At 39.4% G+C, this 19,025-nt stretch overlaps 1 protein-coding gene across 14 annotated transcripts in view; it reads right to left on the bottom strand.

Moving 5' to 3' along the window:
- The window catches only part of LTBP1 (latent transforming growth factor beta binding protein 1), a 349,946-nt gene that overhangs the window by 144,561 nt on the left and 186,360 nt on the right, over positions 1-19,025 (bottom strand). For all 14 annotated transcript variants that reach the window (XM_019741724.2, XM_019741760.2, XM_019741748.2 and 11 more), the window contains 2 exons: positions 6,905-7,007; positions 2,725-2,796 (listed from right to left, as the gene is read on the bottom strand). In XM_019741724.2, the coding sequence (XP_019597283.2) occupies positions 2,725-2,796; positions 6,905-7,007 (175 nt within the window). The remainder of the gene's footprint in view (positions 1-2,724; positions 2,797-6,904; positions 7,008-19,025) is intronic.

Raw genomic sequence — 19,025 nt, 5'->3', positions numbered from 1 at the left:
ACAAACAAACAAACAAAAACCTCAGGCAATTATTTAAAGGATTCTCCTTTTTATTTTATTAAATGAGATAGCAAGTGATGACTTGAAAATTTTCGCTTCCACTTCTACAATGATATTTTTATGAATACAAACTCTTAGAACCATGAATCAGTCAGGAGAAGAAACAAAACCAAATAAATACTAATTGCTTTGACCTTTATTAGCACTCACAAAGGATGGCATATCTTCTCTTCCAGTTAGCTAGTATTTACATTAGTAATAACTTATATAGCTACTTTAATATCTACATTAGTAATACTTTATATACGTGTATAATAAATAAAATTGGTAAAGGAGGATATATTATATATAGACACAGAGGTGGTTTTAAGTGTAATCCTGGCTGGGCCTCTTATTATCTGAGTGACCTTGGGAAAGTTACTTGCATCTCAGTTTCTAATAATGTCCAAATCCTACCCCACCCCTCCCAAGAAAACATGTGTATTCATTATCATTTAATATTCAGAAAAATCGGGAACATCTGACACTCTGGAGAGTATCTAAATAACAACTAGCCATGCAGGATTAGAAGAGTGAAGGATAAATAAGGACCGTCCTCTGTCTACAGTCTAACAGAGCGAGCAAATATGTCTAATCACAGGGGACAATTCAGGAAACTGCATGTCTAAGGGCTAAAACTTGTCAGACAGACCAAGATGTCACTTCTTTCTCCTCATGCACAGCCTCCATCCCAGACGACAGAGTAATGACTGCATCAGAGAACTGGAATGTACCTACCGTGATCTACCCTTATGTGCTGCAAAGGACAGAAATTCCCTGCAGCATACTGGTCAATAGTTAGAGTATCTGCTGGAGCACTTCTAAGTGCAGGAACCTCAGCACATCCAAAGGCGTTTCACTACAATGTTGGGGGACTCTAGTCCACAGAAAAGATTTCTTGTAGTTGTAAATATGCCTCCTTGTAACTCCCTCCTATTGACTTTGTCTTTTGAAGCAATTCATAAAAGTCTTGTTTTGTAAGACAGTTAATCAAACATTTAAAGGCATGTTTACAAACATTTAGGCATGTTTATAAAGCAGCCACTACATTTCTCTTTGGTCTGCACTTCTCCACACTAAATACCCTCATGTTTGCAGGCCCTTCACAAGATTGGTTAACCTTATTAGGCAAAAGACAACGAACACTGAACACCCAAATCCCAAATTCAGTGTGACTGGTAGAATACAAGGTCATTACTTCTAATGCCCTGCTCATTCTGCTCCTACTAACACATCCTGAAATAGGCTAGGGCTTTTCATATGTGACGTGGTTTACACTGTAGAACACACATTTAACCATCTACTCATTCATTTAACCTATTCATTCTCCCATCCCTTTAATTCAATCTTTCATCCATTTAACACAATCTTTTAATATCTTAAATTGACTGATTCTTAAATAATGTTGATTAATCCATTATTCCCATGTTACTGCGATTTGCAGCTATTTTTCGAAAAGTGTGTTGGACACCTTCTCCTTGAGCAGCTCATTCTAACTCTCCCCCAATTCTTTCACACATGACGAGGGCTTATAATACTTTAAGGCAAAACATTTTAAAGACATGGTATACCTATGTGCCTTTCAAAAGAAAATTCTCTAAGTCAGCAAAAGCTCTACAAGTCATAAAAGTTAGAGATCCAGTATGGACAGACAATTTACTTGAGAAAATTCTCCGGCAATTCAGATATTCCTTTGACATGAACCATTTTACTAGGGATTAATCTGTATTTTGTAACATCACCTTAATCTACTCTGTCCTGTAAACACATACTGGTCAAGTACAGAGCCCCAGACCCAAGTCATGGACTTGGGTTCCATAAAACTCTTAGAAGTTCTTCCTCTGTTTATTTCGATGTATACATATTCCCAAGTAACTAATAAAAATACTTTCATGCTGGACATGTAAGGAGAAAACAGGACCATGAATTAGGTATCCCACAAAATAACAAACCAAGTTTGTCACCATATCTGGGTAGTAAACTAGGCCTTGTTAAACCTGAGTTACATAGACCCTTAGCTCTATTTTGCCACAGGGAAGTCACTTAACCAGCCCGGGCTTCAATGTCCTTCATTTGTAAAGCGTTGACACTGGGCTAAATGATCTCTGAGGTTCCCCCTTGCTTGTTCAACTTTGCTGGACCATTCCAAAAAAAATTTGAGCAAAACCACTCAGGACATTTCACATGTAGCTACATAGTTTTACCTACCGCCTAGTTAATGTGTGTTCACTCTAATATTTAATACTTGAATACGTAGAGGTGACCAGCAATATTCGAATGAGAGGAAAAAAGTCTCTGCTGCCAGCAAATCACGTGTCAGCAAAGAAGTAGTCCGTAGAGGTGTGTGTGCTCACATGTGCCCACACATGCGCCCACGCAGGAGCCGTGGGTGACTGGCATGGAGACCACCAGGTGATCCGTAATGCAATCCAATCTCCTGTGCATTTCATTGCAAATTAATAGAAGGGAAAAAAGTTCCATAAAGTTTAAATGGTAGTGAATCAATTCCAGCAACCATACACTAACCCTCTGTATTTCCACATGGCTAAAGCGCGTGAGCAAGAGCTGGTTCCCTGTGTGACCTTCTCCCGCTGGGCTAATGAGCAAAACATGGCAAAATAACTCAGGTTTCTAAAAAGCCAAAATAACCATTGAGTCCACACCAATGAATTCAGTTAACCTTACCTTGACAAAAGGTGTTGTTAACCCGCTTATAACCTTGTAGACATTCCATCATTTGGTTATATCCATGGTAAGCTGTAAGGGAAGAAGTAATTCTTTGTTACGTGCTTAGTTTAAATTCTTACAATACTAAACAACTATATGTGATAACCAAAGCCATTTAAGGCATCAGTGGTCTTATTTATTTCAAAGATACTATTTCAATGAATATTAATCTCTTTCACATTATCCTGTTTTTCAATATACTTCATGGTTTTGCAATAGATAAAGTCCTAATACCTTGTCGGTACATGTTGATTATGTTAAATGAAATAATTATAACTTTTATATTTTCTTTCAATTAGTGATTCATTAGTATCCAAAGGATCTCTTCCTCTTCAATGATTTGCTACAAGCATCTGAATTTTCTTATCATAGGTAGTGTGACTATATGTCCAAGTCTGCTTGGGATAGTCCTGAGTTATGTCCGTTGTTCCACCAAAGTTCATTAATAGCACTCCATTTCACTCTCAAAAGTGTCCCAATTTAGACAATAAATGACGCTCGCCTTAATTGCAGGCTCATGTATTCTAGTTATGAGCTGATTCTTACTAATAGAAACCTGGAAGAATAAGAAGTGATGAGAGGAAGCTAGGAGATGAAAGGGGCTGCTGTGATCAGTTGTACGGTTCATCACTCAGAAAACTCATCAACAATACAAATGTAGTCGTTATCAATTCGCCAACAAAACCCTCTTCACTGAAATTTGAATGCTCTAAAGTGAGACCTGAGTGTCTTCTTGACTTAGTAAATATAGCAGAAGTTCTGGCACCAAGAAGACCAATGTTCAAATCTTGGCTCTGCCTATCAACAGCTCTGCAGCCTTGGGAGACAAGTTTCCTGGTTTTCAAATGGCAATTCTGTACAATGGGAGCATCCTACCTACCAGGCAGATCAGGGTTGTTGGGGAGTTTAGAGATAATTTATACAAATGCCTGCAACAATGGCTGACAAAAATAAGCACCCACTTAGTGACAGATGTCACTGCTATTTCGTGCAATAAGGTATTCTGTTATTAAGAAGATAATAAGCAATAGAAAATGGGCCATAATCAAAATAGGATAGATGGCTAGACCACTAAAAAGACCTACACTAGGAGTAAAAAAAGAAAGCTGAAAGTAACAAAGAAATCTTACAGAAAATAAAATTATTTTGCTCCAACACATGTTCTTTATTGTCACCACTAATGGAACAGGGTGAATATTTACTAGTCATGTTCCTCTCCGCCTTCACTTCCTTTCTTTGCCATATTTCCCCTCTCTTCAGATCCTTCAGAATGCGGGAAAATGGTTCAAGTGAAGAGTCTTGGATTAGTGAGTTAAAATAAGGGAGGGGTCCGCACAAGGGGGAAGGGGGCGTCGCCCCATTCAGCTCCTTGGCTGCGTATCTAGTCTTTTCCCATGTAACAAAACCACTGGAGCAAGCTACAGAGATTGTGGGCTCTCTGTGAATTGTTCAAAGACAAAAGAGAGATAATAACGTGTTTAAAAAGTTTCAACAGTCTTCTACCTCAAGGCAGAGAGGCAGACCAGACGATCTCTTAGTCTTCCTCAGCTTAGTGTTCAATGTTAATTTTCTTCCAAAAGCTTTTAAAGGACAAGTGACTTGTTCATGCTAAATACACTTTTAATAGATTACAGACTGTTTAATGAAATCATCTGCAGATTTAAAATTAAGTGTTTATAGTAAAAATTGATCAACAATGAAAGGCTTTTCTGTACATGCCTAAACAAAAACTTCAAACAATAAATAAAAGCCATTTGAAAACTGAAGTTTGAACACTTTGAGTGAAAAAAAAAGGGGGGCATGGAACACAAAACCATAGTATATAAAGCCAAGGAAAGTCTGCTCTCTTCCAAAAGGAATATGATTTAGAGAGTAGTACCAACAAAGGAAAGGAAAGTTTTTAAATGACACAGAAAGAATGTGACCCTGAGTGTGTTTCTTGGGAGTGAGTCACTTAGTTAGGCATAAACGGAGTAAATGTCAAGATGTTACTAGTTTACTTCATTCATAATCCACACTGCCCTTCCTGAAGTGGAATCAATCTCTTCCATTTTATACATTCAGTGAGCCAACATAGGAAGTCATGTTCATCCGCCTTTAGTTAAAAGTGTTGCAACTTTGTACTTTCACATTCTACTTAAATTATTATCAACACTAAAATACAGAACTAACAAAACCACATAAAGCAGTGAATTTATTCCCAGATTACGCAATTCGAGATTTAAAAAAAAAGATAAATGGTCAGGAGTGGAAGTTAGGGATTAAAAAGCAAAAACAAATAAACAAAAACACTATGATTCCCTTTACTCCTGTCTTGCAACTTTGGGATTTGGAAAAGAGAGGAAAGAGAAGAAGCTATAAGCAAAAGATATACAGAGAAGGGGAGAAATGAAAATGAAAAATAAGGGATAAGGTGAGAAAATTATTAGAAAACAAAAACTTAGCCCCAAAACAAAGTTGTAAGAAATGGACTTCTCATTCTTCAGTCCTTAGACCTAGCAGTAGGAAACATACCACCCTCCACAATATTCCTAAAGACAAACATATACAGTCAATGAAGGGTAGGCAGTTTTTAATTTGGAAAAAAAAAAAAAAAAAAAAGGCAATGCTGTTAACCATTGTAGATACAGACTCTCATTTCATGATCCATAAAACTCAACAGCAAGTGAGAGCTGGGAGTCAAACTCAGGTCTACCTAATCCCAAACTTCATGTTCTTTAAATCATATCAAATGTCTCCTAGATACCCCTGTGATCTGGTTCCCAACACAATTTTAGGCAAATGGGTCTTTCAGTGAGAGGGGACCATCACACTCAACCAACTTGCTGGAAATCCACATTGCCAATAATTATCAAATCAGGAGAAAGTCCACTGAGGACATTTTCTCAGTATTGAGTGTCCTTATGTATGAGGCTTTTTTCCCTAAATGAAGAATTTATTCATTATCAGAAACTTTAGTGGGTATTTCCACAATTGATCCTCCAAAAGAATATAAGAGCAATATCAACAAAATAAGTGAAATTAACTTTAGGCATCAAAAGATTTAGAGAATATGTAAGTTTGAGAGACAAGGAAGAGTAAATGAGAGACAATTTAAAACAAGTTATTATGATAGAATAATAATATATAAAACAAATACAGGGAGCAGTGATTCCAAGATGACAGATTCTAGATTTAACAGAGGGATTTAAAAGGCAGTTGAGAATATCAACAAATTAACAGATGTTTAAGAAGAGTTTAAAAATCATCCTATTGAAACAAATAAGAAATTCCTTGTAGCATAAAGTATTAAAAAAACAACTATAAAAATCTTTAAACAAGGCAAAGAAAGGTAAAAAAAAATCACTTGCTTTCTTGGCAAAAACGTGATGAATAAGTATAAAAACACTCAACTTAAAACAAGTTACCTCTGTCTTTGTAAAAAATATTAGAAATCAGTTATCCAGAGTGAATACTACACTCAAAAACTAAAAAGACAAATTAATTTGGAAGAAAGTAACAGAAAGATGTAAATTGGTATTGAATCAAATCAACAGGTTCTGAAAAACAGATTTTATAGAATAATCAAAGCGTGTGGGCATCAGTATAGAAGTTGTGACTAAGAAGAAAATGAGAAAGTACTGTGTCCTAGTGATTGTAAATTTATCTTTAACAAATCAGCAACCAATCGTTTCTTCTTTTTTTTTTTCAAGTGAAAGTTGAAAACTTATACTGTAACAAAAACTACAACAGAAGTTGTGGCTGTTAATAAAAATTTCATTTAAGAAATTTAACCTAAGACAGAACAACTGCTCTGACTTTTTATAGGGTTTGAATCATTTAATTAACATTTTAAAAGCTGTCTTCTTTTCTCTTCACCTGAGAAAACAGAGCATATTTTTAGCACATTGCCTCTTAAAAGGCTCTTTTTAAAAATACATAATCCAACTGAAGAAGGCAATTGATAATTGTGTTTGTTAACAAACAGAATCGATATGAGGGTTTTCTCAGACTGGCAAGTTTTCTGGAAACACAAATTATGACACTGTGTTTCAATAAGTGTTCTTTGAAAGTCTAATGATGTCTCACCATTAGAATAGTCATCAGGAAACAGATAATGCTACATTAACCTACAAAGGAATGCTGAAACATCACTTACATGGCTTCTTGGGGCATTTCTGGCATTTGTGGAAGCCCCAGGAGGTACCCACGGTGCCACAGCAGTCCTCCTGCTTCGAAAGGCCAGGGAGCGCTTTGCCACACTGCAATGATGGGGTGTGAAATATGCAGGTTAATTGAGTGCAGGATGCACAGCTCTACAGCACTGCTGTGCTTCAGCCACAGTATAAAACAGGTCCCTTGTGATCGACAGAATTAGAGAGGGAAGGAAAAAAAAAAGCAACTCTAAAATTTCAAAACAAAACACCAGAACAGAATCAAGACAACGCTAAAATGAGCAAGCATAGTGTCCAGAGCTTCTAGGCATTTTTAGAGTCTTATCTGTCACTGTTCAGAGCACTTTATAAAACGTACATTTCCAATGTTTTTTTCCCCTTAATGAGAACTTGGAAACTTAAAATGACCAATATAAACTATGAAAATTTTAGTTTAAACTGTCTACTGACCTCTCTCCTGTGGATCACCAGGGAACAGAGCTGTAAGGGCGTGGTGTGCATGTAAACTGGGAGAATGGGGCACCGGTCCTGTCTACAAGAGGCTTTTGGTTTTCCTATAACACCAAGGCCTAGGCAGGGAAAGGACAGGAGCGGACAGTATAAGAAATGGTCCTTGGCTCTGGCAGGGACAAAGGCGCCGGGTGGCCAAGCGGTCTGACCCAGGGAGGTCGGCCAACCTAGGAAAGTGCTGGCAAGATTAAGTAAGACCAGCACGCAGAAGAGCATGGCTGAGAGGCTCCTGGAGCAGCTCGAGCTGTCACATGCAAAGACTCATCTCACAACCCTGCTCAATCACAGGAGGTCAGAAGAGGCTGAGAGGCAGGCGCCTGAATTGAGACCTACTCAGTGGGGTCGGGAAGGGGCTAGGAAAACAGATCCTGCTCTGTTACAGATCTGAGGACAGCTGTGCAGGGAGAGCCAGCTGAGTCCATCCCTCCTGGGCAGGCTAAGCCCACACCCCACATCTAAGGGGGTCACTTCGCCTTCCTCTGCTTCAACCTCTACAAAATCCTCCCAACAGCTTCAAGGGTCATCTTTCCAAGACAAATCTGATCACATACTGATGAAAAACCTTCCGTGACTTCCATCGTCTGTTGGCTGCAAACTCCCTAGCATGACACAGAAGGCCCCTATTCCTGCCTTATACCTTATTTTTGACATTCTCTCTGTCCCCTTTCACCTTTCTAAACCCATCCTTTAGGCAAACTGAAGGACGCCCATAGTTTAGACAAACTGTCATTCTGAAGTTGTTTCTTCTCTCTCTAATGGCCCTCCTGTTTCCTTTGCCTGGAGAAACTTTCTTTATCCTGTGAACCCCAGCTCTGAAGAACCATCACGTGAAGCTCCATGTCTCCTCAGTTTTAGCATTTTCCTCCCTCCCCTGTACTCCAGGGCACATTCTACACAGTTCCACTGCCTCTGCTATGCATTTTAACTGAATGCAGATGTATATTATGTATCTTTACATCCCAATACACAGTACACATTGCAAATGCTCAATAAATGCTGAGAAAGAGAGGCAAGTAAGAAGGAGGGAGGGAGGGAAAGAGAGAAGGAGGGAAGGAAGGAAGAAAGGAAGGAAGGAAGAAACAAGTTGCAGTCCATCCAGGCAAGCAGTGGCTCTGTGAAAACCAATGGAAATTAGCAAATGCACACAGACTAGTGAGTAGAACGTGGTGACAGAACGTCTGTGCAGGTGGTAAGCCTCGGAAGAGCAGCAGGCAGTAGACACCAGTCACCTGGCAGGCCTCCAGGGATACTGCCTCTTTCCCACCAGGTCCAGGCATGCAGCATTCTGACTGAGGCTCTAAGTGACTACATGTCCAAATAGTAAAACCAAATCAGAGATGGCCCAGCATAGTAATGAAGTTTTAGTTACATCATGGCTTTGAAGTGTTTAGTTTTTTTTCACTGGTTTTTAATGATTTCGACAGGATGTTGTGTACTCTCCAAAAACTGTATATGATGAGACAGGGAGGGGAGAGGTAACACAGGAACAAAATGGAAAATCTGAGAGAAGAAAAGCATATACTGCCTGGATTCAGGTAGTTCCCAGACTCCTTCAGCTTCATCACAGAAAGCTTAACTCTGAAATACAAAGCAAGGAAGAAGGAAGAGGAAATAATGTTCTAGGTATAAGACTAGAAACAAAATGGTTATGTTAAGAACACAGAGGTCTCCACTGTTGCAATCTGCTGCCAACTTGTGCTTAATGTTTATTTCCAATCTTATCAATCAGATTGATGTAAGACACCAGTGCAGGACATATGGAGATCATTCTTGTACTGAACTCTTTAGGTTCTTCTCTTAATCAAGCAAAACTCTCAACACTTGCTGATTTTATATGCCCAAAATTTTAGTAGCAGTTAAAATCCAATTTTCACCTTGGATTCCTAGAATGTTTTATTTGGTACGGCAAAAATAAATCATTGCTCTCTACCAGGCCTCAGAAAAAGGTACAAGGTTTTCATTACAGGATTCAGGCCGCTTTATCCCATGGCTTTGTTTTTGCAGGTCCGCAGCCAAGAGCAGCACAAGTCATCCAAATCGATTAATAAATGGCAGTGTAGGTGGTACCACGACACTGTGTGTTCGTCTCAAGACTGGGTCTGCACAGTATGAGAATAGGCTGCAAGGGTTGGAGGTAGGCTTACACCAAGGCACAAAGTTCTACGTGTGCCCTCTAGTCATTTAACTATGAAGAGCTTTCAGGGTGCAGCCAGAAACTCCACCTGGGAGAGCCTTGTGGCCACACTCAGGGTTCTCACCCGAGACTACCCAACACTACAAGGCCTTCCCTGGGTGGTGGAAATATCTAGAGGAAAAGAAAGTAGAGGAAAGACCTTCTTTCCTCCACACCAAAAGGCCACATCAGAGAAAACCACAGAGAATCGGATGTGAGAATTCAGAATGTGCTTCTCTCGACTGGTAGGTTCGGCTTCTCCGTGAGACACAATCACATGGACACAGACTCACTACATTTTTATGCCCAGAATGAGGGGATTTTTATGAGTTAAAAACACAAATGGAATTTCTCCTATGTGAATCATTCACCACATTTTCAGAGAAAGCCAGTTTCTTATTTCAAGGCACAGCTTATGTATAAGCAATCCAGGAGAAGTGTGCTAAATTTACAACCCAATATTTAGCTATTTCAAGTCAGAAAGAAAAATCTATCCTGTCAAATGAGCAATGTGCTATAGCTCACACCACCTTGGGCTGCAGATTAGGAGACACCGTAACTCCACACATCCACGCTAGGATTCAGCAAACGCGAGACCCACAGAGAGGACAGCAAACAGAAAAAGAAGGTTCTGGCCACCAGGTCCTGTGAGCATCAGCTGAAGAACATCAAGATAAAAAGACTACATGTAGCCATGACAACAGAGTCCAGATATTTAAACAACCTTGTTGCTAGAAGCTAATGGTTGCACGATGAAGGTATTAGCAGGACTCAACGCTGCGAATCACAGAAGAGAGGATTCAAGTCATTAAGCAGGAGACTTTTCCAGCAGTTAATGCTCCCCAACAATGGAAGGTGCTCATACCCTCGCTGGGAGCAAGGGCTGGAGGAGCATCTCTCAGGAATGCCCAGGATAGAACACTTCTATGGTTTCCGCCAGGTCTAGGGTTCTATGTTCAATATCGACAGCTATGTATGTGATTCAGGAAGTACAACTCACTACACACTAGAGCCAATCCTAAGTTCCTCTGTGGCTCTCATGTCTATGCCAGGACCAAGTCTTGGAAGATGCACTCCTGGCCATCTCTTTTGTCTTACTTCCTCTCTCTCAACATCTCAAGATGCTCACCCCAGTCTGAGCTTCCTCCTGTAGGATTATGCAAACTAGACGGAAAAGAAAAAAATAAACAGAGATACTCCTGACCATGATTAACCAGTGCACTGACCATGATTCTTAGAAAATTAGCTGTATGAAAATACTTGCTGACCCTCCCTATCTTTATATCTGTTTTAGCACCATGCCCCAGAAAGTGAGGCTATTCAAGAATCGTTACAATTACTTCACAGATATCCATGTTATAACTTTTGGAACACAAAATTGTTACAAGCAATGGTGTGAAAACTTTCAATATTAAAAAGTTCAGAATTAATAGATTATAGGATAATTTACTTTTCTAAATCTTGACCTAAGTGAGTACTTATCGTCAGACTTCAACCTCAATTTTGAGGTAATGCCTTAGCATTTTCCTGACACAAAAAGTCAAGCTATGATTACAGTTGTTTTTAGGGCTCCCTGTACATACACAAGTTGGGATGATTTGGCAACCAAGGCTTACAATTTTTGTCAATTAAAGTCTTACCACCAGAGTTGCTTCAGAGATTAACAATAACTTGATGGGGTTGTGATAAATATTGGAGTGTGGTTTCATGAGATTTAATTTTTATACCTTAAAATTACTGGTACCTACAAAATCCTCATTCCAAGAATGTTCACTGCACTGAGCCAGGTTCTGGAGAAGGAAGATCTGGCAATGGGGAATAGAAAGGAGCACTAGACTGGAGTCATTACACCTGGATCTGAACCCCAGCTCTCTCTGATGAGCAGTGAGGTGTTCAACAGATACTCCAACCTCTCCAGGCTAATAATGGGACAATAATTCCAACTTCAAAGGATTGTAGTGACATCAAATGATCCATAACCAAGCAAGGTTGCCTTCACCCTATCAGTCTTCCTCTGGGGACTAGAAAAGGGTGACCTTTTGGGATGTGTTCTGCACTAGGACATAGGGTTTGGTAAGCAGAGTGAAGTCTGGGTCCCCATTTGCTCCCTCCGTTGGTGACGTATGTGGGTACAACCTATCACGTGTTGAAGTGCTGGCCATTTCCCAGAATCTCTGGACACATAAAAAGAGTTCAGATATTTCACTAGTAAAAGGACCACTCCACAAAGACGGCCACCATATCAACTATTTATAGTCTTATTATTGAAGGCATTTAAAAAATGATAATATTGAAATACAAATTACCTTTACCACTTATATATATCTCATTTTATTTTGTTCTCATTACACACTGAAGTGTAAAATTTGAATTTGTAAAAGGACCATTTTCTCAAAGAGAATATGGCACTGAGCCAAGGAACATATAAACAAAACTTAAAATGTTAAAGCAATACAGATTTCTTACATGTTGCTAGAGATTGCTTTTGAAGTAATACATGAAAGAGGAGAGAAGGCTGATTCATCCTAACTCTTGCAAGAGTACGCAGGGCCATGTTTAGGCAGGAGCTGAAACAAGACAGTGACTCACCCGTTGTACTGGAGAGAGAGAGAGATTCCCAAGAAATGGAGAAACTCTGCTAAGCCCAGGACCCACCACCACCTGGGAGAGGACCCAGGGTAGGCGGGTAGGAGGGGAGGGACAGACAAAGGCAGGCCAAATACAAAGGAACAGTGGGTGAGTGGGGAAAGTCAGAGAATGAGGTGGAGCTAAGCCGTGGAGAGTTTTCCAAATTTGGGGGTTCAAGTTGTAGCTGGATATCAAAATTATCAGGAGACAAGGAAAAGAAAGCATCCCAGTTTCTTTTCCCAAGGCAAAAAATTTTGGATTGCTTCCAAATAAATATCTGGCATCTTCAAAGTAATAGTAAACACAGAAATATTGATAAAGAGGAAAAGAAAGAAGAGGAAAAGATTAAGTGTTTTTATAAAAGTATAGTTATTTTTTGTTTGTTTTTGTTTTTTTTACATCTGGTACTTACCCTTAAAAGTAAAAAAAAAAAAAAAAATTATTGGGATAGAGTATATCATTCATGGGGGGAAAAAGGAAGAAATTATATTTAAGGTAAACATGATCTGTAATCATCAAGAGGACAAAAGTAAATGAAATTGGATAATTATTAAAGGCCCATTGGCTATTCTCCTCCTCAAACAAATAGCAGAGGGAACTTTTAATGTCAGCACAGCTGAGCTCTTTCCCCAATAAGAGAGACGTCCTAACACAAAGCCAACGCCCAGGCATCTCCATGTCCAGCAGAGTTAGCACTTCCTGAATGTGAAATTGACCTTGCCACACAACCATGTTCCCTGTAGGCCCAGGGAAAAGCAGTGTAAAGATGACCTGTAACTGAGGAAACGACAAGAGCATAACTTTTGAAGTTGGACCAACCTGGATGCAAATCCTCACTTTACCAATTACCACCCACATGACCATAGACAAAACTCTCAACCTCTGCCTGCTTCCTCCTCGATAAAATGGAACTAGAAATGTTCACAGAGCTCTAGAGAGAACTGAGATAATAACAGGAGACAGATTCTACTTAAAACAGCCACAGGGCCAGCACATACTAGGCTCAAAATCAGTATTAGACCTCTTCCTGCAAGGCCCGCATTTTAAAACCAGAGACTATTCAACAAAGGACGGAGGAATCTAACAGTTACTCGCTATCCAATGTCCCAGAGTCCACCCACGGAAAAGAGATGTATAAAAATAAATAATTAAGTTATTTACACATAGAAATAAGAAAAATAAGATATTCTTAAGATTTTGGTAAAAATGTTCAGATTTTCACAACAGTGCTCTGGCTAGTAAAGAACTGTTCAGAGAATAAATCCTGTAAAGGATTTGCAATGATATGGATTTCGTTTGAATTCTACTGAAGAAGCACTATATGGTATCATTGAATTACAATAATTCAACCAGTTGATACCATTGTTCAAGCAGTAGATAATTTCACTTTGGGGACATCATGATCAATTCTTCTGGTGCCAGAAGACCAAGACCACAAAGCCAAAATAGCCGAGCCACTCTGTATCCCCTCCCCGAAAGTATCCACGGCCTGATCAGAAAACACTGGAAAGACCAGAAGTCCCTAAGAGGATCTCCATGTCCTTTCGTGTTCAGCTAGTGTTATAGACTAAATGTTCGTTTGGCCCTTCCCCCAAATCCATACGTTGAAGCCCTAACCCTCACTCAATGTTATGGTATTAGGAGGCAGGGCCTTTGAGAAGTAATTAGGTTTAGATGAGGTCATGAGGGTGGAGCCCTCGTGATGGAATTAGTGTTCTTATAAGAAGAGACCAGAGTTCTTTCTCTCTGCCACGTGAGGGCTCAGGGAGAAGGTGGGTGTCTACAAACCAGGAAGAGGCCTACTAGGAAACAACTCTGTCAGCACCTCGATCTTAGACTTCCAGGCTCCAGAACTGTGAGAAAATAAATTGTGGTTGTTTAAGCCACCCAATCTATGGTATTTTGTTATGGCAGCCAGAGCCAACTTATACAGATAGCAAAAGTTTCTTGTGAATCCTCCATGCCCAGAAGAGATGGCCTAAGAGCCAGGATGGAATATGAGTCATTGAAAGAACATTAGAGTGGGAACCAGAAAACAACCTCAGTTTTTGTCCTCACCAACCACACACTCAATATAAGACGTGAAACAAATTAATTTACTTCTCTGGACTTTGACGCCCTCATCAATAGAATTTTAAGGATAGACTAATTGCTAACAGTCACTAATGCGCCTGAATGATTTTATTATGAAGGCTCTAGTGCAGGGGTTAGGGTATCCTGGGAGCTATAGTGGAATAATGTCCTGTGTCAGGGCAATTCTGTGAAGGTCAGTGTGCCCTAAATGTCCCCTGCCTGCCAGGGTGACACACTACATTCCATGATGCCACAGGCTGCCTAGTCCTAACATCGTATCGAGACCTGGACCCACTCGATCCATGAAATTCAGAATGGGCTTCCTCTTCCTGACCCTACCCTGTGCTCACCCTTTTCCTGCCAGCATCTACTCACACACAAAAAAGCAGCTCTAAGTTCCTGAAACCATCATGGCTCTTCAATGGCTCCTTTCTAGATTATATTGTAATAACTAATTATAATGAATTATATATGGTTACCAATAGGCAAAATATCAGAAATTATTCAAGATAGTCATATAGATGCAGGTTTTGCATGCCTTGAGCTGTGAATGATTATAAAGTCACATTATGGTCAATCAACCCACACTGCACAGGCGTCCCATACATTATTCCACCTGTGCAGGTGCCATGCTTACCTCACTAATACCCAGAAGTACCTTATTCCAACGTTCTGCCATAAACCTTTGAGGTATTCTGGCAAACAGAAGTTACAGCCTCAGTACTCTGAATCTGGTTGAAGAATGTGAATCCCATTTTGGGAAATCTTGGATTTCTTTCCATAAAAATCGGAATGAGGTCCCTTATGGGAAAAGTTCTCACTGGATGTAATGGGTTGGATTAATCCAGACTTCTGTCACAGCTCTTCTTTGTTCCTACCATCAATCTTTTTGCTATGATATAAACACATTTCCACCCTGGCAAAGTGACTTCTGCCCATCTTCCGAGCAAAATGGTGTTCTTTTAGCCTCTGGACCAACTACGGCTCCAAATTAAACTGGAAAATCTCATGAGAGCTCTTCAATGTCCATGTCCAGAACATTAAATATGTTTATTTCCATGTGCCAATAAGCAAGAGGGTCCAAATCGCTGAACCCTATCACCAATGCAACTGCAGCAACATATCTGATCAACTTGTTCTAAAGGCCCGTTGTCATAAAGGAGAATATTGTACGATGGAGCCCTGGCAGGGTAACAGGCATTGTCTCATAAGAAGAGGAGGAAAACGCTTAAATACTTCCAGATTTTCTAAAAGGACTTGTAAAAAATTTGCTTTGGCTTGAGCAGAACATTCTTTATAGGCAAGGTTTTTTTTATTTTATTTTTTTAAAATCCACCCAGCTTTCTTTTATTAGAGTAATTAAAACAATGTTAGGCATTTTGGGGTATCTGACACAACCATAATCCTCTGATATATCTGGGCTATTGATTGTACAAAGTAACGACTGTGACTAGGGCATTAACTGCTGGAAATGTATCCACATCGATTTCTGAGAGTGTATTTGTTTAAAGCCTGCTGAAGCCAAACCATGGGCTTCAAGGAATTCCAGACGACTACTTTAGTTTATGAAACGGTCTTCTAAAAGTTACACTAAGGCAAAAATGGTTTTAAAGTAACATACAAAGGGAAAATTTTCTTAAGCGTGAAACTTCTGATTCTACTTGACATCTGTTCTAAAGAAATGATCAAATTTGGGCTGCCTATTTTCTCCACCTCTACAATGATGTGAGCATTTGAATAGTCAAGTCTACCAGGTTGTGATATGTATGTGTCTTGCTACTCTTAAATGGCAAAAAGAGTAATTAAGGATTCTCCTGACTATATTTCTGACAACACAAATCACATCATAAATCCTAGGACTAGATGGTGAAAATATGAAATTTATTCTAAATTCCACTACCAAGGATGTATCTTAAAAAACAGACTCACATTGAGGGAAGAAATAAAGATGGGCATATAAGCATGGGTATTATTACTATGGCAACCAGATCACTCCCACAAGATGAGCCTAAAGACCTATTTGTCCCAATGCTTATTTCTAGAACTGTATTGAGAGAAATTTTCTATATTAAACTTCAATGTTCGTCAGTTTCCTTCTTTGTCAGTGTAGAGATACTGAAAGGAACAAAAAACATTTTGGGCTTCTAGCATTATGTAAATTGTAGCATGTGCCTCATCAGTTAAGTTTTCCATTTTCTGTGTCTTAACCAAGTACACAGAACTCAAAACTAATAATTACTTGTGGTTTGCTTGTTAGTAATGTAGAAAAATTGAGTGCCACAAATCAACACATTTTTCAGTTCCCTGCAAGCAGAGAATCAAGTCTGTCTTGACCACTGCTCTTCCACTTGGCAGGAACATTTACTGCTCACCTAAGAACCACTGGCTTCGCCTCATGACCCAGCTCCCTCACTGTATTAGTCAGCTCTGGATGCCGTAACAAAATACCACAGACTGGGGGGCTTTAACAACAGACATTCATTTCCTCGCAGTTCTGGAGGGTCAAAACCTAAGATCAACGTGCCAGCGTGGTTGGTTCTGGAAAGAACTTTCTGGCTTGTAGGAGGCCACCATCTTATTGTGTCCTCAACATGGTAAAGAGAACAAGCTCTCTATTGTCACCTAAGAACACTAATCCTATTGTATCAAGGCCCCACCCTTATGACCTGTTTTAATTAACTCCTTACAGACTACTATATTTTGCTGTGTATAATGCACACTTTTTTGTCCAAATTTGTGAGGGAAAAAGAAGGATGTGCATTATACATGGGTAGAACTAATTCCATATCTATATAAATGTTTTTAATTCTTTTATTTATGCTTATGAGTTAAAAGTGTAACTCTAGAAATCAATAACAATATCCATATGCAAAATAATACCCTGGAATATAATAATTGGTTTTGTTGAAATTACTACGAACTTGCAACGATGAAGAGTTCTTGGTCTTCTATGATGCGTAAATATCATAAATTTGTTACCGGTACATAAAATTTCTTGTACCTTGTTTCTGTTCTTGTGTTTTATAATTATTTGCTACATAAATGTACCATAATATGCTAAAAAATAAATGCTAAAATTTCCTTTATAATACAAAAACAAGTACCTACATGTAAACAAATAAAATTTTGAATTAAAAAATTAAAACGAAACTTTTTTTTTCTCCCTGAAATTTTGGGCCAAAAATGTGTTTGTGCATTATACATGGCAAAATACGGTATCCCCAAATACAATCAATCACATTGGAGGTTAAGACTTCAACATGGATTTTTGAGGGGGGCACAATTCAGCCCATAACACTACCAGTTAGGCAGGCCCAGGTGACTCATTCTATACAATGGGTTGTGTTAACATAGGGAGCTCCCCTGGCAGGGCTTCTCTTTCCCCGCTGCAGGAACTGAGGAAGCCATGGATGCTAGACAACCCAGCAGTAACATGATAGAACCACCATCAGCCTGAGTCCTGTGCAGTGTGTAGCACAGAGCCCCCCGGCTCACCTGTTAGATGTCTAGTATACACACAATAAAGGCTTTTGTTGTGTTTATTACTACAGCACCACCTAGCCCAACCTGACTAATACTAATACATTTACGGACTACTCATCTGTGCCCAGCACTGAGCTCAGTTCCTAAGGGCCCTGTCCTGGTGAAAAGGATAAGCTAGTGGGGAAGAGGAAAGAGGCACAAAATCAACACCTTTAAGACAATTAAATTCAAACTGGTCTGATTGGATTCAAAATGCAGTAAGAGTTCAGGGAGGAGAGAACAATGTAGGTTGAACAAGGACTGAAAGGCTTGTTGGAGGGGCCGACACTTGAGAGGAGTCTCTCAAGTCAGGGTGGATTGGAGAGATCATTGTAGGTGTTGACTGCATTTGATGGTTTACAGTTCACTCTGTCTATAAATCCCACGCATATGTTAATATCAGTGGCATCTAAGATCGTGGAAAAGAAGAAAGGTGTCAAAATCATCAGAGTCAGGGGACTGCAGGGCTGAAAGAGGCCTCGGTCATCCTTTCAGCCAAACCAGTTATTTGAAAAACAAACTGAGGGCCAGGGAATTGGTGAATTTGCCAAAATGGCAAAAAGAGCTATCAATTTGGAAATACCAACACAAGCCTGTCCCCACCTCTCTAAGCTTCAAGTTTCACTTAAGTAAATGGGAAACAAGAATACCTAACTTTTCCTTGTTTTGAAGTTGTTCTGAAGGTCAAGTAAGGTCATAAATGTGAATGTTCTCTGTCAGCTATCAATTTTATAAAAATAAATTGCCTTACTAAGATGCCTGCCTGCCCCAAAGCCACAGAATGTGGACCATTTTCTTAACTCCATTAAAGCTTACACATTCTAAAGGTGATCATCTTAAAGGCACTGCTGCCTTTGTTCAAAATATTTAGATCTCCTCTGTCTGGATTTCAGAATTCTCTTCAAGGCTGGACACGTGTTACTCCAAATATCCTCAACGGTGGCACGACCCTGCTCGCTGAAGGCTGAATTGACCATTGGAAGCTTTCAGATCCATTGAGAATAGAGTAAATGAAGGGGCTGCAGATCACAGACAGGTGAATGTCCATGTGCTGCTCATAAAGTGGCTGTGAAACAATGCTTTCAGAACAGAAACTTTGACATTGTTTGCAAAACAGCAGCATCACTAGAGCAAATGCACAGTTTCACAAAGAGATCTCGTTGAAACAGATCCTCCGATTTTATATATAAATTATTTTC

Source organism: Rhinolophus sinicus, linkage group LG05 (assembly GCF_036562045.2).
Source record: "Rhinolophus sinicus isolate RSC01 linkage group LG05, ASM3656204v1, whole genome shotgun sequence".
NCBI classification, from domain to species: Eukaryota; Metazoa; Chordata; class Mammalia; order Chiroptera; family Rhinolophidae; genus Rhinolophus; species Rhinolophus sinicus.
This window is presented reverse-complemented; position numbering and strand designations above follow the sequence as displayed.